Here is a 26943-nt window from a genome sequence, read left to right as displayed (position 1 = left end):
GGGCAGTGAAGGTGGCTTTTGGCACACTGGCCTTCATCAGGCAGGGCATAGAGCATAGTGGTTGGAAGCTTATATTGCAGTTATACAGGATGTTGGTGAGGCTGCACTTGGGGTATTGTGTACAGTTTTGGTCACCTTGTTAGAGGAAGGATGTTATTAAATTGGAAATAGTGCAGAAAGAAAATTCAAAGGATGTTGCCTGGACTCAATGGTCTGAGTCATAGGGAGAGGTTGGACAAACTAAGCCTTTTTACTTTAGAGCATAGGAGACTGAGGGGGGATCTTATAGAGGTGCATAAGATCATAAGAAGCATGGATAGGGTGAATGCACTCAGTCTTTTTCCCAAGGTGCAGAATCAAGGACTAGAGGGCAACAGTTTATGGGAAAGAATAAAAGGGATCCTAAAGGGCAACTTTTTTTTACACAGAGGGTAGAATGCATATGAAATGAGCTGCTAGCAGAAGTGGTTGAGGCGGGTACATTAGCAACATTTAAAAGTCATTTGGACAAATACATGGACAGTAAAGGATTAGAAGGATATGGGCCAAGTGCAGGGAAATAGGGTTAGCGTGGACAGACATTTTGGTCAGCATACACCCAGTTTGGGCCAAAGGGCCTGTCTCCATGCTGTACGACTCTTTGATTCAATGAACTTGGTTATTCACTTTATCTATACCCCTCATGATTTTATAAACTTCCATAAGGTCACCCCTCAGCCTCCGACACTCCAGGGGTATAGCATCCCAGCTTATCCTCTTAGATTTAGATTAGATTAGATTACATTACAGTGTGGAAACAGGCCCTTCGGCCCAACAAGTCCACACCGACCCACCGAAGTGCAACTGACCCATACCCCTACATTTACCCCTTACCTAACACTACGGGCAACTTAGCATGGCCAATTCACCTGACCTGCACATCTTTGGACTGTGGGAGGAAACCAGAGCACCCGGAGGAAACCCACACAGACATGGGGAGAACGTGCAAACTCCACACAGTCAGTCGCCTGAGGCAGGAATTGAACCCGGGTCTCTGGGGCTGTGAGGCAGCAGTGCTAACCACTGTGCCGCCTACTAACTCATCCTTGTAAGTCTTTTTGCACCCTTACCAGCTAAATAACTTCCTCCCTATAGCAAGACCTGCAGAATTGCATGCAGTACTCAGAATGTGGCCTTACTAATGTCTTGCATGGCCATAACGTGACTTCCCAACTCCTATACGCAACGCTCTGACTGATGAAGGCAAGCGTGCCAAATGTCTTCTTTACCATCCTAACTATCTACATTAGACTCAAATATAGGCTTTTTTTTTAATATATTATCTGGATACTGCTTATCTCTCCTCTCAGGTAAGAGAGAATTTTAATGAAGATGCAAGTCATTTACATTCTCAGGAACACAAATGCAATCAAGCCTATCATTTTTTTACATCAGAAGCTTTGTCACATGAAAACATGTTATCAGAGTTAGGATCTTCTCATTAATTTGAACATCAAGTGTTTCCAAATGATCTAATTGAAGAGATTTATTTATTATTGCTCATTGTCATGGGGCAGTCAAGTTTTCAAATGATCTCTTCCACGAGTCTACAAATCTTAGCACAATGGAATAGAGTACATAGATTCATCCACAAGCCTGAATTTTCATGTAGTCTTGTAATGCAAAACAGATGAAACAAACTTGTCCAAATACATGGATAGAATGTGATAGAATGGTATCTTCATCCAACGGAGTTGCTAGGTGGAATGCATGGGGTTTGAGCAGAAGGTTTATGGAATCTAATCACAAAAGCATTCTTTTCTCTAGTCTGGTTCCATATTACTGCCTGGTTTATTACAACCCCTAAGTAGCAGGCTTGCTGGATGCTACAATGGTACAATAAGAGCTAATTTGCAAAAGTTGGCCAGATGTCCTATGTTTGCTGCCCTGAATTTCAGCTGCTTGATGCAAGCAGTATTTTAACAGGAATGAAAAGGTCAAAGGTGCAGCATATGGAAACTTCTCTTTAACAGCAGTGGAGAAAAGGGGAAGGAACACAACTTGGAAGCGTGACTTAGATGTGAACTCAGACTACTGATACAATAGACTTATTAATTCAACTTTATTAGGAAAACAATTGTCGAGCAGGTTCTTTCAAAAGATATCTTTTCAACGTTAACTCGATTAAAAGTCCTGGGTCAAGCTCCTAAAATAAGTGCACTGACAAAACTGCAATATGCTTCTTCATGAAATTATAATTGTTTAAAATGATTAAAAATTTTGGGACACCTTAAAATTCCTAATTTTCAGACTGCAGGGATCAGAGTTTGAATACCTAAAATATGGCCTATTCCTGTTTATTTAAAGTAATTGCAAAGTTTAAAAACAATGGTACGATGAATAATTTGAATAAAACAGCAATTTTATTTCGAATTAGATGACCTAAACTAAAAGTCATTTGTAATTAGAAAGGTCAACTTGCTATTCCTGAAAAAAAAGTCCATCTCCAACCAACAGTTCCTTGAAATGAGTTGGGTTTGAAACTGTGAAGTAGAAAGAAAAATGCATTGAAACATTTCTGGTAGCACTTATTCAGTACTAAAGACACAAAAAGCACTGTTCTTGATCAGTGAATAGAACAGCTGCTAAAGTAAACATTTAGTGGATAATAGTGTTGGTTCCATCTCTTTTAGCTTTTGCAACATTAGGAATCAGCTGCTCCAAAAACATAGCAGTGAAGTACAAATTATAGTATCCGGCAATCACCAATGATACACAGAAAAAAAACCTGGTCAGTTTGATTCAACGTAGCATACTATATAACTGTTCTCGTTGAAATCAGAGCATTTCTTCACTAATCATGTTAAATCCACACAGATTGCTAACAATGGTCATGATGCACAGCAGATTTATGCTTCCCCCTTCATCAGTGATGTGAGAGGAAAGATCACATGCACAGAATAGGAAATAGCAGTAGAAACAGATGCAGCATTCTTGCTGCAGAAAAGGAAGCTGTTCAGTGGAAAAAAGACAATCCCTTAGAGCAGCACATGGGATGTTTTAATTCAATACATAAACTCCTGGGAGATAATCCCCCTACCCGTGCCAGGCTTGGAGTTTGGAATAGTAACTCATGCAAGGCAGATGAGGAAGTTTTCGGCTGTAAAGAATGGAAGTCCATTGAGCTGGGGAGGGGGAGGAGACAGAAAAATGCTTTGTCAGAGCAGCTTCACTTCAGAATTTTGTGGGTTTCCAAAGACCTGAGTGGAACAGAAGACTGCACCGACTCCGTTCCTTAAATATCTACACAAACTATTAATGCTATAATATTGGTCAGGATCATGAATATCCACAAAGGCAGGTTATGGACTCAGAGGCCACTCTACTTGGTAGAACTCTTGAGACTTCGTACAAGTTAATTCGTGAAAGCTACAGTCCTGACAAAGCTTTCTACTAATGCAACAGATTTACTTTTGTACTATTCTGCATTTCTAACTTCTACATTTTCTCATAAAACACACTTGAAAATAATCCCTACAGTACAGAAAGCTGGTCATTCGGTCCACTGAGTCCACACCGATCCTATTCAAACCCACTTCCTTATCCTATCCCTGAAACCTTGCATTTTGCATGGCTAATCCACCTGGCTTGTACATGACGTATCCTACCTGCCGATCTTCCTTCCACCTATCCGTTCCACCCTCCTCTCTGACCTATCACCTTCATCCTCAACCTCATTCACCTATTGTACTCTTTGCTACCTTCGACCCAGCCCCACCGCCCACCCATTTATCTCTCCACCCTGGAGGCTCCCTGCCTTCAGTCCTGATGAAGGACTTTTGTCCAAAACGTTGATTTTCTTGCTCCTCGGATGCTGTCTGACCTGCTTTGCTTTTCTAGCACCACTTTAATCTAGACTCTGATTTCCAGCATCAGCAGTCCTCACTTTTGCCTTGTTCATCTCTGGACATACAATGGCAATTTAGCATTGCCAATCCACCTAACTTGCACATCTTTGGACAGTGGGAGGAAACTGGAGCATCCAGAGGAAACCCACGCCGACATGGGGAGAATGTGCAAATTCCACACAGACAGGTACCCGAAGGTGGAATCAAACCCGGGTCCCTGGTGCTATGAGACAGCAGTGCTAACCACTAAGCCACCAAGTTTTGGCAGAGCTTTAAAATCTAAAAATATCAGGCATGTTTCCAAATGCCAGCTTGTAGACAAGTAAGAACTATGACAATACAGTATCCTGTGATGGAACTGGAACCTAAAAAGTACTAGTGCCATTTGCTTGCATCTGTTTCTAATTTTTATTCAGTTGCTGTTGCTACTTGTCACCTTCTTGCACAAAAGGCAATCCACTGAACAATTCAGCTGGTTGCCAGAAGTTGTAAACCAGGTCTCCAACATATCCGAAAGGTATCAACGGTGGCTTTTTAATATTTGCCTTAGAAAGAGTAAAGAATTCAAAGGAGCTAGAGAAACCAGACTCAAAATGAATTCAAGGTGAACCACGACATATGGCCAACTGGGGAGCAGTGGAATACATTGTGTTTTTGGGGGGCGCGTTGGGTGGAGTTAAGGCCATCTATCCTCTTGAGCCTGCTGAACCATCTAATGTGGTCATAACTAAATTCTGTTTCCTGACTGCCTCTATTAAACCTCAACTCCTTCTGGATCAAAAATCTGTCTCCCTCAGTCTTGCATATGTGGAACGACTCAGCCTATAGTGCTCTCCATGTAAGAGAATTCCAAACACTGACTATTGTCAGTGAAGAACCTCTTCCTCATCTCTGCCTTAAATGGCAGGCCACCAATCTTTTAACTGGGTCCTCTGGTTCTATATTCCCCCATGAGGAGAAACATCCACTCTGCTGAATTAACTCACTCCATTAATGTTTTGTTCATCATTTCGAGTCAGGACCACAAAATTAGAAAGGTCAGGTAGTGGTCATTCAGAACACTCTTCTAGTGACAGAATGTAGAACAATCGAACTCATGCTGTTCCCTATTCTTCCTTCCCCACTTGACCTATAAAATATTGAATAGGAAACGGATTATAAAATGCAATTCACCAATACAGAAAACTAGAGGTATAACTCCAAGTTCAAACCTGAGAAAAAATTAGCAATGCTAAGAAAGGAATTACTTTATAAACCTGGAGAAGTTTCCAGCATCAAAAATCTAAAAAGGATTGCTTTTGCAAGCTGATAACCTTAACTAACTCTCGGGGGCAGAAAACATTGCAAAGTAAGAAAAGCACATTACCCTTTGCAGAAATTATATACTTTAATTTGCTGGTGAGGTAATAAATGGGCTATAACTATCAGGAATCTCTCCTGGGTCCTTCATACCCAGGAGATGCGCGGACAGACTGAATGAAAAGCAAAGTACAAAATTCTATACTTGGGGTTGAGACATATACTTGAAATGTGGATGACTGCAATTTCGCTACACTATTAATAGACAGCATTTCAATAAAAGTTAAGAAAAATGTACCTTTGTACCAGGCTGGCTAAATATTAGTCAGCTGTAAAGTGGGAACACAAGCTTCCAAATGCAGTTTTACCATGTGTGGATTATTATTACTCTGTCTGTACATATACCACATCATTAAAATGAAGTGTGTTCGAGAGATCAAGTTTCTGCTATTTGAAGACTGGGAGAAATGCTCAGGACTTTCAATCTCCAATAGAAATAGAGACAGCCATTGTGAAACAGGCAAGCCATGGCCATTAACTCCTAACTGAACTCAGGTTACAAAATTAACAAAAAGGAAACAAAAGACAGCAGATGGTGAAAATCTGGCAAGAATGGACATTCTGGAAACTGACAATAGGTGAGGCTGCAACTGTGCAGGGATCAGCAAAGTTTTAGTCTGAATTACACTCAAAGCCAAATTAGGTTTTTGATAGCAGATTTGGACCTATACTGGAACTTACGTCCTCTCCACAGATGCTGCGGAGTTGGCTGGGTGTAATCATCATTTTCCACCTCCGTTTCCAATTAGAAAATGCTGAGCAGGCTACCTTTGACAGTAACACAACTGACAGGAAGCAAAGCTTGGTTTTATTCTTGACAAACAAACATCTTTAGCGTGGAGGCACGTGATTAAATTTAAAATGCCATGGCTAAAGTATTACTTAGGCAAGGAAAGAAATGCACAGTAATGGATAGGGCACCCAGTAGGCATTTTCTTCACCAAGGTTATATTTTCTATTTGACTTTAGTAAAAAGAACACTGGATATGAGAAAGGCTGTCAAACAAATTGTTGATCTTGTTTCCAAGCCAGTTGACTTTTACCATTCAGAGCTGGTCAGTATACAGTTCTGAACTGTACTTTTTGATCAACAGCTGTGAAACTCATTGTTTATGATGTTTTGTTCTTATTTTTTAACAAAAGAACAAATTACAAATGTTAATTTGTGTGTCCTCTCATTCACTTAATTAATAGTTAATTGATCGATTTGAATGAGTAAAATATAAAATGAAGGTGGCCGGTCAGCTTTCTCAGATCTTTCCTGTCATTCAAAGCAAATAAGAGTCTGCCTTCACACTCCACCTAATCACCACTGTGCCCTGATGTCCATTCAGCTGTCTTTGCTTCATAGTCCAGATACTCATACTCAGGAAAAGTGTATATTGCTGTCATTCTTCAAACCTTCAATTGGAAAAAGAATGGACCAAATTTCCATCACACTTCGTATGAAAAAAAAAACTACCTCTTGATTTCACCCATATATGATCTGGCTTTAATGCTAAGATGAGTAGCATCTCACATTGCTGCTTCCCCCCCCCCTCTCAATAGCGTTTCTCTGTATCTAACTTATTAAATTCCTCATTTTAAGTACCTTGATTAAATCACCCAGTCAACCTTGTCTATATTTATGTGGAAAGCTGGTGAGGGATTGCAACTTCAGGGAGTTAACGTGCGTTATAAATATTTTGAACGAATTACCTCATCCTTTAGTTGACTATTTTCATTCAACAGTTTCTTATTTTCAATCTCCACCTCTGTTTTACTCGTCTCTAGCACCTGTTGCTTTGTTTGAAGTTCAGAGAGCTTCACTTCAAAATCTGCTTCTTTCTTCCTTATTTCCACTTGTAGTTCATGCCGAGTGGTCAACTCCGAATCAAGCTGTTTCAAAACCAAAAATATTTATTACAGGCAGAATACAGCATTGTACAGCACAGGAGACCATTCAGCCAATGACATCTGTGGCACCTCTTTGGTGAAACTACAAAATGAATTCAGTGCCATAGAAAGGGGTTAACACCAAAACGTTATCACTTTTCAAGACAGACATCGATATAGCCTGTGGCTCAAGGGATGAAATGTTAATAGTTTTGTGGAGGATCATTATGAATGGCATAGCAGGCTTGAGGGTGTTGAATGACCTATTCCTGCTCCTATCACTCAAATCAACTTCTGTATCCGCATTGCAGTTTATAAAAATTAAAAGGAAAATTATATGGAATGGGCACACTGAATGGGAAGAGAATTAGGACAAATTTGTGGGGGAGCTACATAACCGTCAGACAGCATATGGAACTGATCACTATTGAACAAAAGATTTATGAGCAATTACCCAAACCTGTTGTTAATATAATGACTGACATATCTTTAGCACTGTTAATTTCCCAAGGCATTTCACAGGAGTGTTATTAAACAAATTGAAACAGCAAGTCATAGAAGAGGACATTACATCAAGTGACCAGAATCTTGGCCAAACAGGTAGATCTTAAGAAGTATATTAAAGGAGGGAAGTGAAGTAAAAAGACAGTGAGATGTTGCATTGGAATTCCAGAGCTGCAAGTCTAAGTAGCTGCAGGCAAGGCCACCAATGGTGCAGCAACCATTACAGATGCACACAGGGTCAGAATTAGATAATCTTAGACATCACGGAAGGTTATGGGGTTGGAAGAGATTGGAGACAGCTTAGGAAGGAGCAATGCCTAGAGAAATGTGAAAGCAAGGAGAATTCTAACATCAAGCCGTTTGTTTACCAGAAGTTGAGAAAATTCAGCATGACAGTGAGTACCTTTGCCAACTTTTATAGGTGCGCCAGAGAGCATTCTGTCTGGATGCATCACTACCTGGTATGGCAACTGTACCATTCAAGATCGGGGACGGTTACAGAGAGTGGTGAACTCAGCTCAGACAATCACAAAGGCCAACTTCCCATCTGTAGAATCCATCTACCAGGCCCACTGTCAAGGAAAGGCCGCCAACATTCTCAAAGATCCATCCCATCCTGGCAATGCTTTTCTGCAGCCTCTACCATCAGGGAGAAGGTACAGAAGCCTGTACACATGCACAAGCCGGTTTTGAAACAGTTTCTACCCTACTGTTGTTAGAGTACTGAATGGACTCTCAAACTCTTAGCATTCATTTGTACCTGTGTTTTTGTTTTTGCTGCTGTTAACCTATTATTTACCTATGCTACTTAACTCTGTGATCTGCCTGTAGTGCTCACAAGACAAAGCTTTTCACTGTGCCTTGGTACACGTGACAATTAATTCAATTCAAGTATAGCAAGTAATTATCAAGGTTCATGGAACACCATCTTTTATGATGAGAGGAATTTATCATGAAAGTAAAGTTAAACTGGGCAATGATTAGATCATATCTCAAATTGTGCGCGCAGATTTGGTCTTCTTACTTAAGGAAGGCTATAAATATACTGGCGTGGATTAAGGAGAATTAACAGGTTGATAACTTAAAAGAGGGCGTCGTCTCAGGAGGAAAGGTTGGACAGGTGCGTCTGGTTTCCACTGGAGTATAGAAAAATGAGTGGTGTCCTGATTGAACGACAAAAGCTCCTGAACAGTCTTGACAAGATCGATGTGGAAAAGAGGTTTCCTCTTAGACACTCTGGAACTGGGGGACACTTTAAAAATTAGGGATTTCGCTTTTAGGACAATCCAGGGAAATCTTTTTTTCTCTCATAGGGTTGCAACTTTCGAACAGTCTACCTCAGAAGGTGACAAAGGTGACATCACAATTTTTTGTTAGGGAGGAGTTAGTTCTAATGTTTGTTAGTCAAGGGAATCAAAGGTAATCCGAGGTAAATGGCCTTATTAAACGGCAGAGCAGACTTGATGGGGCTGAATAACTTACTTCTACTCCAAATTTATATTTTTTTTTTGACTGAAGAACTGTAAATGTTATACCCTTACTCAAAAACAGGCAATTATATGCTGCTGGTTCAATACAGGCAGAGGGAAGTCGTTGGAAACAATAAACTCAGAAAAATTAATCATCAGCACTCAAAGCCAATTTCAGAATTAAAACATAAAAATTCAGGGACGGTGCAGGAATGATGTAGATCAGAATCATCTTCTAGTGGAGTTACAGAGGTCAGTCAGATTTATGCTGGCACTGGCAACTAAATTAATTTCTTAAAAATAACAATGCTGTATGCTATTTCCTAAGCACAGCTACAATTAACCTTTTGCTGCAAAATTGTTAAATGGAAACATTTTTATACAACTGTCAGTGGTCAGCTCATTGAGTTTTCTGACAGGCACTTTATTAAAAACTAAACCATTTGACATCTCTGTGGCTGGCTCTGAGTAGACCTGTCTATCACAAGTCGCCATGTATATCTTCAAAAGCAAATTAACTTTTTTTGCTGACTTACCTTTTTTTCCAATTCTGCAGCTTTGGTTTCGCTGATTTGCACTTTGGTTTTGTCAATCATGTTGTCTGCAAAATAAACCCATCAAAAGATTATCAGGCCCTTCTAATCTGAAGACTTTGCTGTTCCAGAATTGAAACAACGCACAGAAGAAATATATTTTTACACTTATACAATATCTTATTTCATTGTATGACTCTCAATACAGTGTACAGGTGACTATCCAGCCAAAATTAGTCACAGAAAGACTATCGGAAGTATATTTACCTATTAAATGTTCCACATCCACAGAGACTTTTCTACATTTGAAGTCTGGGTCAGCTCCATTTTTCTGTAGGACTACCTGAGACACACATTCGTCTAAAAGCTTGTAATACTGTGGCCTGAAAAAAAAAGTACATTTAAAATAAAAAGCATTCCTTGTCAAGGTTCAACACTTAAAACAAAAAGGAAATAACCATTGGTTTAGTTTAGGTATTAGCCATGACACCCCTCACACTCAAGTGGCTGAAAGTTCAAGCACAGGGTGAAATTTGTCAACGAAATTTTGGCCGACACTTCTATACTGTGAACTGAAGGAATGCTGTATTGTTGAAACTACCTCCGTTCAGATGAGACATAAATGCAGACCATGCCTGACACTCAGTTTGAGCTTGTGTGGTACTATTTCAACAGCAGCTACCCATCATTCTGTGATCGCCTGCTGAATATTTATCTCTTAACCAACAGCAATGAAACAGATCATCAGGTCATTTTCTCAAAGCTTTCTTTGTGAAAGCTTGCTGCGTGCAAATTGGTTGCGGCATTTCCTACGTTATAACAATGAAACCAGTTCATAATACATTAGTTATAAGGCACTTTTCATAATTTCTGGATTTCCCAAAATGCTATAAAAATACAAAGTTTTTCTTCCTCGGTTTGCAGCATTTTACACTTTTTAGTCTGCAATACTAAAAAACATGCACTTTCAAACCCCTATTCAAATTAGCCATTTTCCAGAAAAGGTTAGGGGACTGAATGGCCAATTTCTGCTTCTTTGTCTCTGGACTACTAATGACTTTTGTTACCAACTTGCAAAAATAAACAGTGAATACAGCAGTACTAAGTGGTGGTAACGAATGAATTACGGAGGAAAAGGATCCACTACTAGCTTTAATTGTTAACCTTTTGACCTCTCCATTAGTCAGTGCCTCATGGCTGAGAGTTAACAGCAACATGCATGGCAGCTTCCGGTCCTCTACTTCAACAAATGTCTAAACATTAGTCTCTACTATCAACAGAAATCCAGAAAATCCTGCTTTTAAAGATTCCAATCTGCCAAGCTATTAGAAGATTTGTAGTTTTATAAGCCAGGTTTCATCCTTTAATATAGTGGAAACGGACAATGAGTGGCTTGGGAAGAATGGTGGAATAATGGTGCTGTCGCTGGACTAGTGATACAGAGGTCCAGGGTCAATGCTCTCAGACCACATGTTTGAATCTCACCATAACTACTGGTGAATATCAGATTAAATTAAAAATCAGAATTGAAAGGTAGTATCATGTGGTAGAAAATAACTGTTGCAAAAAATCATGTCATTAGGGAAAGAAATCTGCTGTCCTCATCTAGTCTGGCTTAGGTGCAAACTCCAGATCCACAGAAACAAGGTTGACTCGAACTCTTGCCCTGTCCTTCAACATGGCCCAGCAGGTTACTCAGCTTAAAGGTAATGAGGGATGAGCAACAAATGCTCACTCAGTAAAACCGATATCCCATGAAAGAATTAAAACTCTATTTTCTTTATCAAATGAAGACTGGGATGAAAGGTAAAACACTTAAGTATCAACCAGAGTTGTTCTTCGTGAACAGGGTGTAACAAACCTGGCTGCAAAATGAAGCTGGGCTGAGGCATTTTCACTGCTCAGGCACTTTTTCTAATATATACATGTGGACTGCAGTAGCTCAAGAAGACAGCTCACTACCATCCTCCCAAGGGCACCTAGGGATTGCAATAAATGTTCACCAGTCAGCAATGCCCACTTCCCATGAGGGAATTTTAAAAAAAAACTCATCCTCCCACCAATCCCACTGAACCACATCCAAGAATGTAGTAGCACCTTCAGGAGTTACAGAAGCAAGGAACAAAGGAAATGTTAATATTCTTCATCAAGCTTTTGCTTAAAAAAAGTCAATAACTTAATTGATGAACCCAAGTTGACACATGCACCTATAAACATTCAGAAGAATGAGGAATTCACAGGCCAAGCTGAATGGCCAATCAAACCTTTGCTACCTTCATGTTTATGGGGCCCACATTGAAAATTGTAACAGCAGGGATTTTCAACAAAGACAAGATTGCATTAAACCTGTTCAGTTACATACTCATCAGCAACATATAGAACATTCACAACTTATAGGATAAGCTGCATGGTTTAATGGAAACTGAAAAAGCTTCTCTTTTCACTCAGCAACAAAGTCATTTTTCAAACAGGCAACAAGAACATAAAAACATTATACGTATTATGCCTGAATTTCTGAAAATTATAATAAACTTTACAAATTCCTAGGTCCACATTTATAATGGAAACTGCTGTCATACTGTAATTACAAACTCCCATCCAGAAGAGAGAGTACAATGTCAACACTGGTTGGTGGGTGTAATTACATCATGACACATTTACATTGACTTTTTTGTTCTGAGCGTGTGACATATTACAACGATAATATAAAGAGAAAAGAACTGAATGCACAATGCAAAAGCAAAGACTGAATTATGCTTTCATGCTCCGTTTAAATTATCCCTGTTCTCTAATTGCTCCTGTTGAAGACTGCTCCTGTGTTCCACATTCAATGTACAAAGTCGTAGTTTTGCTACGAAGACATAATATCTGACATGATACAAAATTCTTATTCCCAGTGTCTAAGATCCATATACATCCAAAGAGTCACTTTGCTGCACGGTGGCTAATTAAACGATTTGTTAACTGAATGGATGAAGCATAATCACAAACAGTATTTTGTTTAGAATAGCCACAAACGTTTGAGCGTGCCTCCTACACTATTAAACAACTGGACCCTATGCCTTTTGGGTATCAAGATTCTCCTGTAATAAATGCAGCACTCTGCTTGGTTTCTCAAAGTTTAGAATGGAATCACGGTGAACATCATTATCCGCATTACAATGCGAGACATTCACACAATAGCTGGTAATAGACCAGCTAGAATTACAAAGAATATACAGCACAGAAACAGGACACCTTGCCATTCCTCATGCCCGCTCCGCCAGTCTGATCAGCTGTGGCTCATTTCGTAGTCAGAGATTTTTACGTTCAAATCTCCACCAGAACTTCAATGCAAAAATTGTCAGCAATTCACCATTATCCTTTAATTTTAGCTCAACTGCTTCTTATGGTAGTGAATCACACATAGCTTCCACTGTGGGAAAAGAAATTTATTCAGAATTCTCAAATGAATTTATTGGTGATTATTTTGAATTTATGATGTTTTTCTTTTCCATTTCCAAGAAAAGGTGGACTTGCTACAGAAAGAATGCAGTGAAGATATATCAGACCAAGCCCTGGGAAGGTGAAATTAGGGGTATTGGTGGTGACAGCTCGGTGTTGGGTATACAGAGGATGACAAAGCACAAGGTGGCATTGTAGGACAAATATTCTGGCAATGCCTCCCAAGTGGGGTAAGGAGGGAAAGACTGAACAAGTATGAACAACAAAAAATTGGATTGGGGAAGAAATGGCAAAAAAAGGACAACATTAATAGTTCTTCACTTAAATTTGCATAGTACTCAGAAAAAATAAATGAATCAACATCACAAAAGAGAGATTATTGAGCATGATCTTCTAACCATTACAGAGACACTGTTACAAGATGATCAAAGCTAGGAACTAATCATTCAGGGATATGTGACTTTTCGAAAGGACAGATAGGGAGGAATGTCTGAAGGGGTAACGTTGTTAGTGTGAGATGCAATAAATACATCATAAAGAATAAATTTTGGATTGGATGAAGTAGGCTTCATATGGGTGGAGATACAAAATAAGGTGAAGCTGGGCATAGTCTATTTATGCCCTTACAATAGCTAGGCTGTAAGGCAGAGGATAAATAAGGAGATAATGAGGAATGTAAAAAAGGCAGCACAACTATTATGGGTGGCTTTAATCAATGTCTAGATCAGGATAATTAGACTGGCAGATGGATGAATTCATACAATATATTCAGGTTACTTTCCCAGAACAATACATGATGGACTCAAACACAGTCAGTCAATCTAAAATAGCCTGATGTTTCCATGATCTGCAATTTGATATCTTCTTTACTACCTACGTGAAAGATATCTATCAGGCCACATTCAGTTCTTTCTTTAATGAACAAAATGCTGGTTGCTATAATGTCTATTTTGCACCATCCATTTGGATTTTTTGTTGCAGTTTATGCAGTGAATCTGGTACAGCCACGTATATAAATGGCCCACCTGGTAATCAAACGAATCCCTGAGAGAGAGAGAAAAAAAAAATCAGCTTCATTTAGAAAAAACTCAGACAAATTCCCCAAGGCAATCAAGCAGATTCACAAATCCCCATATTCCCAGTGAATCCATGACTTGCCCTCTATGACATTAACCAGCTCCAGAGATTAGATGGTACACATAGGAACACTCCTTGCAAAATAAGACAGAGGATACAGGCAGACTGGAGAGCTGGACAGATGACAGTTAATGTGGAGAAATAAGAAGTGGGGAGGGGCACATTCTGGAAAAAAAGAGCAAGGAGAGTCCAATTGAGTGGCACATTCTTAGAACAGGTGCAAGAAGAGACAGAACTGGGAGCTCACATACAGAAATCTTTGAAGGTAGCCAAACAAGTTAACTGACAAAAAAAGCATGCGTGACCTTGGGCATTCTAAGTAGAAGCTCAGAGCATAAAAGAAAGGAAACTGTGCTGAACATGCATAAATCTATTATTAGACATCAGCTGCAGATTTGCAGCCTTTTCTGAGCAATAACATCAGGAGAAGATGCGAGATGGTAAAGAAATTAACTAGAAAGTTACCAGTTCATATGGAGAGAGTAGTTTAAGGTTGGTCTTCGGCATGCACAGAAGTGTAAGGAGAGATGAAACACAAGTGTTAAATTAGGAGAGGTTTTCACAGAGTAAACAAGAAACAATAACTTTATATGATTGAAACGTTGACAACCAAACAGCATAGAACTATGGTAACTTGCAAACATATGACAGGGAAAGCCAGAAGAATTTATTTTTCCACAACTCATTATGATCTGGAAAGTATCACCTGAAAAGGTGGTGGAATTCTTTTTTCATCTTTTCCTGGGATATGACATCACAAACAAAGCCAACATCATTTATCTGAAATATCAACACCCTTCCTCCCCCGGCACTCCAATTCCCTCCCCTGACTATTACATAAATGCTGCCCCCTCTACATTCACTTCAGCTCTCAAAGACTCATCTAGATTAGAAATGCTAGCTTGCTCTCTCCATGCATGCTGCCTGATGTACTGTGACCTACAGCATTTTTGCTTTCAATTATTGCCTCTCCCTAATTGCCCTTGAACTGATTGGCTTATTAGGCCATTTGAAAAGGCAGGTAAGAATCTACCACATTACTGTGGGTCTGGAATTGCCTGTAGGGCAGATCAGGTAAGGCTGGCAGATTTCTTTTCTAAAAATGCAACAGCAAATCATGTGGCATGCTATAACAGTCAAAGTCAGTTATCATAACCACCATCACTGAGACTAGATTTATAGAACATAGAACGTTACATCGCAGTACAGGCCCTTCGGCCTTCGATGTTGTGCCAATTTGTGAAATTAATCTAATGCCCATCTAACCTACATCATTCCATTATTATCCATATGTATGTCCAATGCCCTTCACATTGGCAAGTCTACTATTGTTGCAGGCAGGCTGCTCCCATACTACTCTGAGTGAAGGGATTACTTGCGATATTTGTCCTAAATTTATCACCCCTCAATTTAAAGCTTTGTCCCCTTGTGCTAGCCTTCACCATCCGAGGAAAAAGGCTCTCACTGTCCACCCTATCTCACCCTCTGATTATCTTATACATCTCAATAAGTTACGTCTCAACCTTCTCTCTAACGAAAACAGCCCCAATTCCCTCAGCCTTTCCTCCTAAGGCCCTCCTTCCATACCAAGCAACATCCTAGTAAGTCTCCTCTGAACCCTTTCCGAAGCGTCCACATCCTTCCTTCTTGCAGTGACCAGGACTGTACGCAATACTCCAGGTGCGGCCTTACCAGTGTCTTGTACAGCTGAAGCATGACCTCGTAGCTCCGAAACTCAATTTCCTGCCAATAAATGCCAACAGACCATATGCCTTCTTAACAACCCTATCAACCTGGGTGGCAACTTTCAGGGATTTATGCACCTGGATACTGAGATTTTTCTGTACATCTACACTGCCAAGAATTTTACCATCAGCCAGTACTCTGCCTTCCTGTTATTTCTTCCGAAGTGAACTACCTCACACTTTTCCATATTAAACTCCATTTGCCACTTCTCTGCACAGCTCTGCATCTTACCTATGTAACCCACATCATCCTTCGGCACTATCCACAACCCTGTCTACCTAAGTGTCAGTCTGCAAATTTACTAACCCATCCTTCTACGCCCAACTCCAGATCATTTATAAAAATGACAAACTGCAAAGGCTCCAAAACAGATCCTTGCGGCACAACACTGTTAACAGAGTTCCAGGATGAACATTTCCCAACAACCCCTACCCTTTGTCTTCTTTCAGCTAGCCAATTTCTGATCCAACTCATTAAAACACCTTTAATCCTGAAACTCTATTTTATGCAACAGCCTACCATGTGGAACCTTATCAAACGCCTAATGAAGTTCATATACACCACATCAACCGATTTACCATCATCCACCTGTTTGTTACCTTCTCGAAGAACTCAATAACGTCAGTTAGGCACGACCTATCCTTCGCAAAACCATGTTGACTACCTTACTCACAACCAAAGTAAGACTCACTGGCCTATAATTACCAGGGTTGTCTAGACTCCCCTTCTTAAACAAGGGAACATTTGCCATCCTCCAGTTTTCTGGCACTACTCCTGTTGACAATGATGATAAAGATCAAAGCCAAAGGCTCTGCAATCTCCTCCCTGGTTTCCCAGAGAATCTGAGGATAAATCCCATTCTGGCACAGGGGTCGTATCTATTTTCAGATCTTCCAAAATTGTTAAAACCTCCTAGTTGTCAACCTCAAACTCATCTAATCTTGTAGCCTGTACCTCTATTCTCAATAACGTTGCCCTTTTCCAATGTGAATACTGATGAAAAGCATTCATTAAGTACTTCCCATAGGTCCTCAGATTCCACACACAACTTCCCACTACTGCATTTGATTGGCCCGAATTGTACTCTAGTCATTCTTTTATTCCTGATATACCAAGAGAAGGCCTTAGGGTTTTCCTTGATCCTATCCACCAACAACTTCTCATGTTCCCTCCCAGCTCTTCTTAGCCTTCTCTTTCGATCTTTTCTAAGTAACTTATAACTCTCAAGCCCCCTCTGAGCCTTCATGCTTCATCCTAACATAAGCCTTCTTCTTCCACTTGACCAAAGCTTCAACTTGGCTGGAAATGTGTTGCTGGAAAAGCGCAGCAGGTCAGGCAGCATCCAGGGAACAGGAGAATCGACGTTTCAGGCATAAGCCCTTCTTCAGGAATCCTGAAGAAGGGCTTATGCCCGAAACGTCGATTCTCCTGTTCCCTGGATGCTGCCTGACCTGCTGCGCTTTTCCAGCAACACATTTCCAGCTCTGATCTACAGCATCTGCAGACCTCACTTTCTCCTCAAAGCTTCAACTTCTTTACTAAACCATGCTCCCTCTCTTGACAACTACCTCCTTGCCTGATAAGTATACACTGATCAAGGATCTGCAGTAGGTGTTCCTTGAATAAGCTCCACATTTCAAGTGTGTCCACCCCTGCAGTTTCCTTCCCCATCCTATGCATCCTAAATCTTGCCTAACTGCATCATAATTGCTGGAGACCAGAGTTGAAAAGTGTGGTGCTGGAAAAACACAGCAGGCCAGGCAGCATCCGAGGAACAGGAGAATCGACATTTCGGGCATAAGCCCTTCTTCAGGAATGATGCTGGTGTGCCAAGTGGGCTGAGATAAAAAGGTAGGGGGGAGGGGCGCTGGGAATACGATAGATGGAAGGAGGTGAGGGAGAGGGTGATAGGCCGGAGAGGGGGTGGGGGCTGTAATACTGCCCCTGATTAACAATGTCACACGCACCCTTTTATCATTTTCTCTATTCTTACTGAAAGATCTAAATCTCAGAATCTGCAAGAACCAATCCTGTCCCTCCTCTAGTCATGTCTCTGAAATGGCCACAACATCCAAATCCCAGGTACCGACCTATGCTGCAAGTTCACTCACCTTATTCCAGATTTATAGTCCCGATTTACTAATTGAAATGAAATTCCACCAACAGTTGTGGTGGGATATGAACCCAGAACCCCAAAAGTACATGCAAATGAAAGACATCTGAAGCAAAACCAGAAAATGCTGGAAAAACTTGCAGGTCTGACAGCATCTATGGTGAGAAATCAAAGTTAACATTTCAGATCCAGTGACCCTTCTTCAGAACACAGTTTTGATTTCTCTTCACAGATGCTGCCAGCCTCTGCTGAGATTTTCCAGAAATTCCTGTTTTTCCCTCTGAATTATTAGCCTCAATGTTATCACAATGATATCACTGTCTCCCCAACTGTGATTCAATCCTAACACTTGAAAGGAATTGGATGTAATGGGAGTATATCCAGGAATGGGATAGAATGCCTAGCTCTTTCAAAGAGTTGGGATTTGGTGAATGGGCCACATGGCCTCACTGCTGTATGATGGTAAACATGTGCTTCCCTTTAGGCAGCAGTAGTAAGCTTAGCTAATCTAGATAACTGCTCCCAGGTTCAGATCTTACAGCAGTTTAGGCTTTAGTGTGTGGCATGGAAAATCTAATGTACTGGGTTCCAGAGGTAGCTGATAAAAGACTTGCAGCAATCATTTCTAACAGGAAATGACATTTTAACAGTTAAAAGATAATGAAGCACGAAAAGGCAACTTCAAATCATAAAATTTATTGAAAATGTGCGATTGAGTCTATACTAGATTGCCAAGTACTAGTCAGGCTTCCTGTTCTCTCAAGTCATTGTAACTGATTCAAGGTCTTTACAGTGACAGAGATTCAGCTGTGGCTGCTCAGTAAACAGGACATTGCCAGATGATTAAGATGTGATATTATTTTTCCACACACTGCTCTATTTTAGTTTAACTACCGTCTCCGGCTTGAAGGAACAATCATTTCCTGACAGTATTTCCTTTGTATTATTAAAGCCAAAACAATTGGCAAAAGAGTGAGTATTTTGAAATGCTGATACAAAGGATCTCATACAGACTGATGCTTCAAAATGTTCTAAAGGTACACAGCATGGTATCCAGATGTACCAATCCTGGCTATTATTCATCATTTACCCAACAACACTAAAACCAGATGCCTGATCATTACTTCAACTAAAATGTCCCCTTTGCTAGCATTCAGGGTTCAGACTTAAAAATCCTACCAAAGTGAGAAATATGATCATGAGATATCATCTTCTAGGGAGATGGAGGCACAGATGGGAGAAAAGCAACAACATTCGAATTAAATTCATGTCAAGAATCATTCAATCTTGGCAGAAAAGTAAATTTGCTGTTCATTGTTCTTTTTAAAGAAGCAGTTTTGCAAACCAGTCTTGGTTCTTTACTTTGGGACTCGCAGGGTTAATCACTGCATTTCATGCTGTAGCAGAGTACTCCTGTCCTTTGTTTCACCTCCTACAAAATGCTTTTCTCGGCAATCTTAAAGGTTATGTTCAAAGAAGAATGAACTTTGCACAAATATTTATCTAACAGAAATCCCTAAAAGTCCTCTACATTTCAAAAGATTTATGAAGAGTTGGAAGAATGGGAAAATACTGCGGCAGCCTTGAAACAAACAAAGGGAGGGGCTGTCACGCAAAGCGACAGGCTGCTGTTTCATGTACAGCACACAGACCCAAATACTACAGTGCACTTACCATTTTACTCTATTTAATAAATATGCTTTCAAAATTTTAAATGAAAAATTCACATCTTTTTTCAAAAACAAAAATTACAATATACGACAGCGTATAGTTGTGTGCTACATTTTTGCAATTACATTTTCACCTTTCTCAGTCACAATCTGATTTCTAATGGTCTGTGTGATGATAGCGAGGGATGAAAATTGCTTCAATCAAACTGTTTCTCAGTTTAATTCATTACAGAGGCTCACAGTAAGCTTCTGCTCAATAATCCCTGAACGAGTACTCTCACAAATTGAAACCACGAATGCCTTGGGAGAGCTGAGCAAGATGTGAGGATAAAATGAGCTCTGTGGTATTGCACTGTACTGCAGGATTTTACAAAATGGAGTACATGAAGACGACCTGAAGAAAAATGAATTGCAAACACAAAGGGGCTTGAGATTTAAAAAAAAACACAAGAAAAATGGCTTCCAAAACTTGTTCAAATCAGAATGGGAAAACAAATAAAAAAAGCCTGAATCTTTTGTTTTTATTTTTCAATATATTTTTAAGCTTTAAAAGAACAGATTGTGGTTTGGCAATAGAACTACATTCATTGTTCAGGCCATCTGTTCAGAATTAGAGACATGTACTTCAGTTTAACTCGAACAAAAACAACACTGACTAACAAACTGCTGTCTGCTACAAAATAATATAAGTTGAAAAACAGCAAATACAACATTTGGAGCTATAAGATTGAGAGAAAAATTAAAATTTCATTGTGCTGATTTGACAGAGACAACACCCACCTTTCATTTAAAGAGCAATAGTGGCACCTACAGGTTGGAAGCAGTCAGTGCCACAGCTCTGTGGAATGTGACAGCTGCCTGTCAAAAAGAAGTCCCGCCCCCCATTCCCTGCATATATTATTTTTTAAAGCTGGACTGTGCCCTAAAATATTCCACAAAAAAAATTTAAGTTGACTTGAAATGATTACTAAATACTCAAATAAGTTATTTATTGAAAGATTTTAACAAATTGCGACGACTTATGTAAAATTCTCCTGACTAATCAGGATAGTGCGTTTGCCCTCCTACGTCTACATCAACTTGATGCAGTTTTAGAGCAACCAAGATATAAACACAGTGGGAGAACACAGTGAGCAGACAGTTGCTTTGACTGTGGATTACAATAAGCCCAAAAGGAACACACACCAGGCTGTTTACCCCAAACAAACCTACACCAAAAGATCTCAAGAACAGGTAGCGCTTGCAAGTACATTCGATGTCAATTACCAATTGCACAACACTGCAAAGTGCTTCACGCCAATGGAGTTCTTTTGAAGCACAGACTGGGTTTAATGCACAGAAACAGGACAATGAATTTCTTCCCATAAATAGCAATGATCTAAATGGCTACCTAATCAGTTTTGTGATGTGTGGTGTTCACACCTGATGAAAATTGGCCAAGAATCTGATTGAACTCCTCTGCCATTCTTCACAATGTCACAGAATCTTTCATCTATCTCTGGGATGCCAGGTGGGTCATTGCTAAAACATCTGAAAGATGGCATCTCTGACACCACTTTGTTTTTCCAATTTGTTCCTGGGATTTGGGAGTCACTGGCTGGGCCAGATTTTGTTATATATCCCTACTTGTCGTGGAGACAGTGGTGGGGAGTTATACCCCAAGGTCTGCAGCAGTTCACGAAGGTAAGGTCAACCACATGTCGTTAAAAAGGGAGTTGCAGGACTTTGACCCAGTAACACTGAAGGAAGAGCAATGTAGTTCCAAATGAGGATGGTAGGTGGCTTGAAAGGGAACTTGTGAGTGATTGTGATCTCACGTACCTGCTGCCCTTTCACAGTCCTGCACTCAGAACAAACCAGCTTAGATTTTCTGCTCAAGTCACTGAAAACAGACTTGAACTTAGAACATTAGTTCTGATCTCCAGCATCTATAGTACAGTCCTAATTGAACTTAGAGCAGTTTGACTCAGTGGAGAGCACTACCATTGAGAGAAGACACCTGCTCTAGGTATTGGCTATTTGGAATGTATTCTTGAGAATTGCCTGTGTGCCAAACACCAGTTGAACTGAAACTTTGTGGGTCTGAGAATGCAAGAAAACGTCACGTGTTGCAAGATAGATATATCTGATAGACCAGGGAAAGTATTAAGAGGTGCACAATTCACTGCAAGCATAATGAAACAATTTTTACTGAAAGAAGGAGGCATATTCATAAAGACAGTACACCAGAACACAAAGTATGAAAAGCATATTGCTTTGCAGCTTGCAAAAAACTGATTTTGATAGAGCAATACTGCCATCTACTGGCTGCAGCAGTTGGTTTGAAACAGGAGTGACATAAATGATTCACTAAATTTTGAGCTGGAATGAGTCATTTAAATTCCAAGTGTTCTTTGCTTTGTGACATTACGATAATAATACAATACATCAGCAGCAACCAAGATCATCTTTTACTTAACTATTCTGACTGAAGGCTGCAAATTTCATACTTGCAAGTCACAATTTATTATGTGGGAACATGCAATTTGTCTCAACGACATCCTGTGTGCTTGTATAAAAAGAATATTGTATCTCCAAGACTTCCACAAAGAGCAGCTCTGACACATCAAAGCTATATTCAACTACTGCAATCATTTCTGACCTGACATGCACTCAGAATAATGAGGAAATGTTTTCAGACAGTCTGAACTTGGTTCATCAGATACTGAAATGCTACATTTTTTTAAAAAAAGAAAATCTCTCCCAAGAGAAGTACAAACAATTAATGTTTCTGTTCAGGGCAGTGACTCTACATGAGTGTATATTAAGAGAGAAAAGGTTTCCACAGAACTGAGAAGAATTAGGCATTCATTAAAACCCGTGGGCAAAGACGTTTTTTGTTCATGGGATGTGGACGACAGTGTCTGTCTGGGTTTTACTGTACATTCCCAAAGCCACACAGACAGCAAAGGCCTTTTGAGAACACAGTTAGTCAATGTCATCTCCTGGACTGGCTTGGAATGTCTGAGGGGCTCAGGGAGGGAACTTCCAGAGTATAGTCTGTCTATCTTAGGGGACGCTTGGCTTTCAAGATAATTATATATGGGGGGGGGGGGGGGGGGGGGAAGAGGGGAATAAAGTGAACAAGTTACGAGGCCTGGATCGATACAATCTGAAAGGTTTACTGAATCTTTCCTCACTGTGAGCCTTGTTCACGTACATCTCGCTTTCTTCTTACCTGGGAACAGAGCTCAGTAACAACCTCTCTCCCCAGTGTACAACCATACTTCAGTAGCAATTAAACCTCACAGCATTGATTGAGCAGATGTACCTTAACATCTGAATAATGTGTTTCATGGTACAGTTCTCTCCATTACAGAGTGATTTCTCATCCACATGCATTACATCCAAAACCACTTCTCACTCCCGATGGTTAGGCTAGGTCTTCTCACCCTGGCTGAGTTAATACTGGGAATCTATAAATTCTTATTCTTGCTTTTAAATTTCTGTGTTGTCTTGATTTTCCCTCTGAGTAATCTCCTCCAGACCTCTATGCTCCCTTCAAACTTGCATTCGTCCAGATATTTTCCTCTTGTTTCACCACTGGTGGCCAGGTCTTCAACCAATAAGTCCCACATTCTGGACTCTTTCTCCAGTCCCCCTCTTCCTTCTCAAAGGTTTTCCGACAAGCCCACGTCCTTTGTCAAGCTGTTGAATGTATAATTGACAAGGAAAGATGTGCAGCATTGCATAGAAACAGCAAGGGAGTGGATCCAGCTGGAGATCTCTTCCCATGAGCCAGCACAAAGGCAACAGGTTGAAAAGGTCTTTTTCACTGCTGGACGATTCTATGATCAGTCAAATAACCCCTTACATTTCACTTGGTGCAAGGCATGAGCAATACTTAAATGCAGGAAAGTGTGTTTATTTTAATAACAGCAATGTCAGCATTCTAGGCTGCCAGATGTCACAAAAGTGAATGAAAAACAATATAAAATAAATGCATTTAAAGAATATAGACTATAAAGGACACATCAGAAGGTTTGTCTAGCACAATCTGAATTGACCAGATAGTTCTGAGGAAGGATCTCCGCACCCAAAATGTTAACTCTGATTTCTCTTCACAGATGCTGCACCTGATGAACTTTTCCAGAAATTTCTGTTTTTGTTCTGATTTACAGCATCTGCAGTTCGTTCAGTTTTTAGACAATATCTTGAATTGAAAGAGCAATAGCACCATCTGCTGTTCAGTATCATTAACTACAACCAGAACTGAAATTTCCAGAATGCTCAATTTTAATATGCAAGTGATCTGGACATTTCCTTTTCTTTTAGCTGTTTCTTTTATTTCTGCTTCTGCTTTTAATCCTGTCTTTCGTATTCTATGATGGCGCCGGAGAATGACAACTTTGTACACTGTTCACTGTACTCCTATATTTGAATCTATGTGACAATAAAATCTAAATCTAGAATTTTGACTTTTTTAAACAGTGAAAGGATTGAAGAAAATCATATGCTGTAACATCACACTTCCTTGCAACGAATTTTGGATTATAACCGCTTTGCTACGTTAAGATGATTTGCCTCATCTCATTGTTGTTTCTTTACGGGATCATCCTGTTTCTCTATTCCCATTCTACTGGGAAGTTTCTCACTGCCTCCCCTGCCTAGAACACTCATAATTCTGAATACCTCAATGAAACCTCCTCTTAATTTTGAATTCTCAAAGTAGAACAATCCTTGTTTCCCAACAGATCAGACGGCTCCGATTGGTAGTTCATGCACACAACCAGAACTGGTCCCTTAAAGCTCCGGGCTCTCAAATTTCAGTCAGGGTAAACTGATTAATATATAACCCAAGCACAGGTAGGCCAGAGTTATTCAGGTTTCAACACTCAGGAAGCCCAGGATACATATCCGTCCTATAATGCTGTCAACTCCTGAATCAAATGATTCAATGATCAATAAAATCGAACTTTACTACAATAACATCCATGCCTTGCCATTACAGAGTAAGAAGCATGACACTGTTTATGTGCTGTGGTTAATGGATAGACTGTACCTAAATTTCAAGAAGGCATTTGATAAGGTGCCACAAAGGTTATTGCGGAAGATCAAAGCTCATAATATAGGACTAACATATTGGCACTGACAGAGGATTGGCTGCCTGACTGAAGGAAGGAAGGAAGTAAGCAGAAGTGAACGTGTTCCTGGTTGGCAAGATACAAAACTAATGGAGTGCTACAGGTTCAGTCTAGGGACTCAACTTTTAATATTGGATATAAATATCTTCTATGAAGGGACTGGAGATATGACTCCTAAAGTTGCCAATGACACAAAGGTTGGTTTGAAAGTTATAAGGAGAACAAAGAAGCTAAAAAAGGTATAGATAGGTTAAGTGAGTGACCAAAGACCTGGTAAATAGAATTTAATATGGAGCAATGTGAAATTGCACATTTTAGTAGAAAAAAAATGAAAAAATTATCTGAGCAGAGAGAGATTGCAGAACTCTGGACATAAAGTGACTGGAATGTCCTAGTGCATGAACCACAAACTGTTAATATGCAAGTATAGCATGTCATTAGAAAAGCTAATATAATGTTTGTATTCCCAGCATCATGCACCCCATACTTTCAAAACACTCTTTGACATCTTTAATATCAAGAAATCTGTTTCTTGCTTAAATATATTCAGTGATTTGGTCTCCTCCACCTTATGGCATTATGGGAATGCCACATGATTACCAACCTCTATGTGAAGAAATTACATCTCTTCTCAGTTTTAAATGGTCCACCTATAGCTACATTCTGATTCTTTGTTCAAGAAACTCCCACCACCGAATCCCCCCTAGTGCTCAACAAGAAAAGCATGTCTGATTTATCCAACCCTGTCAGAGACTTTAAGTGTTTCAGTGAGATCCCCTCTCATTCTTCTCTTGATGAGCAACGGGGTTTGTTTTTTAAAACTCATTTGCAGCACACGGGTATAACTGGCTGCCCACTCCTAGTTGCCCCTTAAGATGGTGGTGAGCTGCCTTCTTGAACCGTTGCAGTCCATGTGACATGAGTTGACCCATAGTGCCATTAGGGAGGGAAGTCCAGGATTTTGACCCAGCGACAGTGAAGGAATGGCGATATTTTTCCAAGTCAGAATGGTGAGTGGTTTAGAAGGGAACTTGGAGAGTTGTTGCGCTTCACACAATTTCTTCAAAGACCAGCTAATGAAGGGGTTGCAATATGAAGAAAGGTCAAGCAGATTGCACCTAGGTTCAATGGCATTGAGAAGAACAAGAGCTATACTTTATTGAAACGAAGATTCTGAGGGGGCTTAATAGGGAATCACAGAGGAGGTTTTCCTGTGTGGGAGAAATCTAGCTCTAGAGGTACAGTTTCCTGCTTATGTCTGAGATTGGGAACAATTGTTGCTCATCATTGAAATCCTCTTCCCCAGACAGCAGTGGAGGCTAAATCATTGAATATAGTCAAGGCTCAGACTTGAGTAACCAAGGAATCAAGAGGGAACAAACCTAAAAATAGAATGAAGACCACAATCCGATGAACCATGAACTTATTTAATGGCGAAGCAAGTTTGATTGGTCAAAAGGCCAACTCTTATTTCTTATGATCTTATACTGATGAGCATTAGCTACATTTCTCCAAAAATCCAACTTCCACTGTACTTGAAATTGCCAGGCAATGAGTAGGTGCAGATTGAACATAGAAACAGGAGTAGGCTATTCAGCCCCTCAAACCCTGTTCTGCCATTCAATGACATCACAGCTGATCGGAGGTTAATTCCACATACCTACTTTGCCCATATCCCTTAAAAATTCATTGATCTGAGATTTAAAATGAACTGACTCAGGATCAGCTACTGTTTGTGGAAGAGAGTTCCTAATCTCTCCCACCCTTTGTGTGCAGAAATGCTTTCTAACATCTCTCCTGAATGGCCTGGCCAGGAGTTTTGAACTATGCCCCCTTGGTCAAGAATGGCATTGGTATTCCAGATTGGCATTCATGGTTGTCTAAGTGCTGTACTATAGATGCCCCCTTCATCTCCTTTAAGTCCCTTCAACCTCTTGCCTATTAACACACTGGTCATTTAGCTTAAAGCACTGCTTGAGCAATCTACAATATTTCCACATAAATCGTCCAGAGAACCTAAAATTAAAAGGGTTGACACAAACTGCAACAGTTGGACAACAAAAATCCTCCTGCATTGCTACAG

The 26943-nt window shown here is 40.0% G+C and overlaps 1 protein-coding gene across 2 annotated transcripts in view; it reads right to left on the bottom strand.

The window, feature by feature from the left end:
* The window catches only part of diaph1 (diaphanous related formin 1), a 359024-nt gene that overhangs the window by 214932 nt on the left and 117149 nt on the right, over positions 1–26943 (bottom strand). For both annotated transcript variants that reach the window (XM_087995081.1, XM_087995082.1), the window contains 3 exons: positions 9895–10010; positions 9631–9695; positions 6945–7124 (listed from right to left, as the gene is read on the bottom strand). In XM_087995081.1, the coding sequence (XP_087851207.1) occupies positions 6945–7124; positions 9631–9695; positions 9895–10010 (361 nt within the window). The remainder of the gene's footprint in view (positions 1–6944; positions 7125–9630; positions 9696–9894; positions 10011–26943) is intronic.

The sequence above is a fragment of the Chiloscyllium plagiosum genome, unplaced genomic scaffold (genome assembly GCF_037043375.1).
Source record: "Chiloscyllium plagiosum isolate Xiang-an unplaced genomic scaffold, Cpla_swu_hap1 HiC_scaffold_16, whole genome shotgun sequence".
Lineage (NCBI taxonomy): Eukaryota > Metazoa > Chordata > Chondrichthyes > Orectolobiformes > Hemiscylliidae > Chiloscyllium > Chiloscyllium plagiosum.
This window is presented reverse-complemented; position numbering and strand designations above follow the sequence as displayed.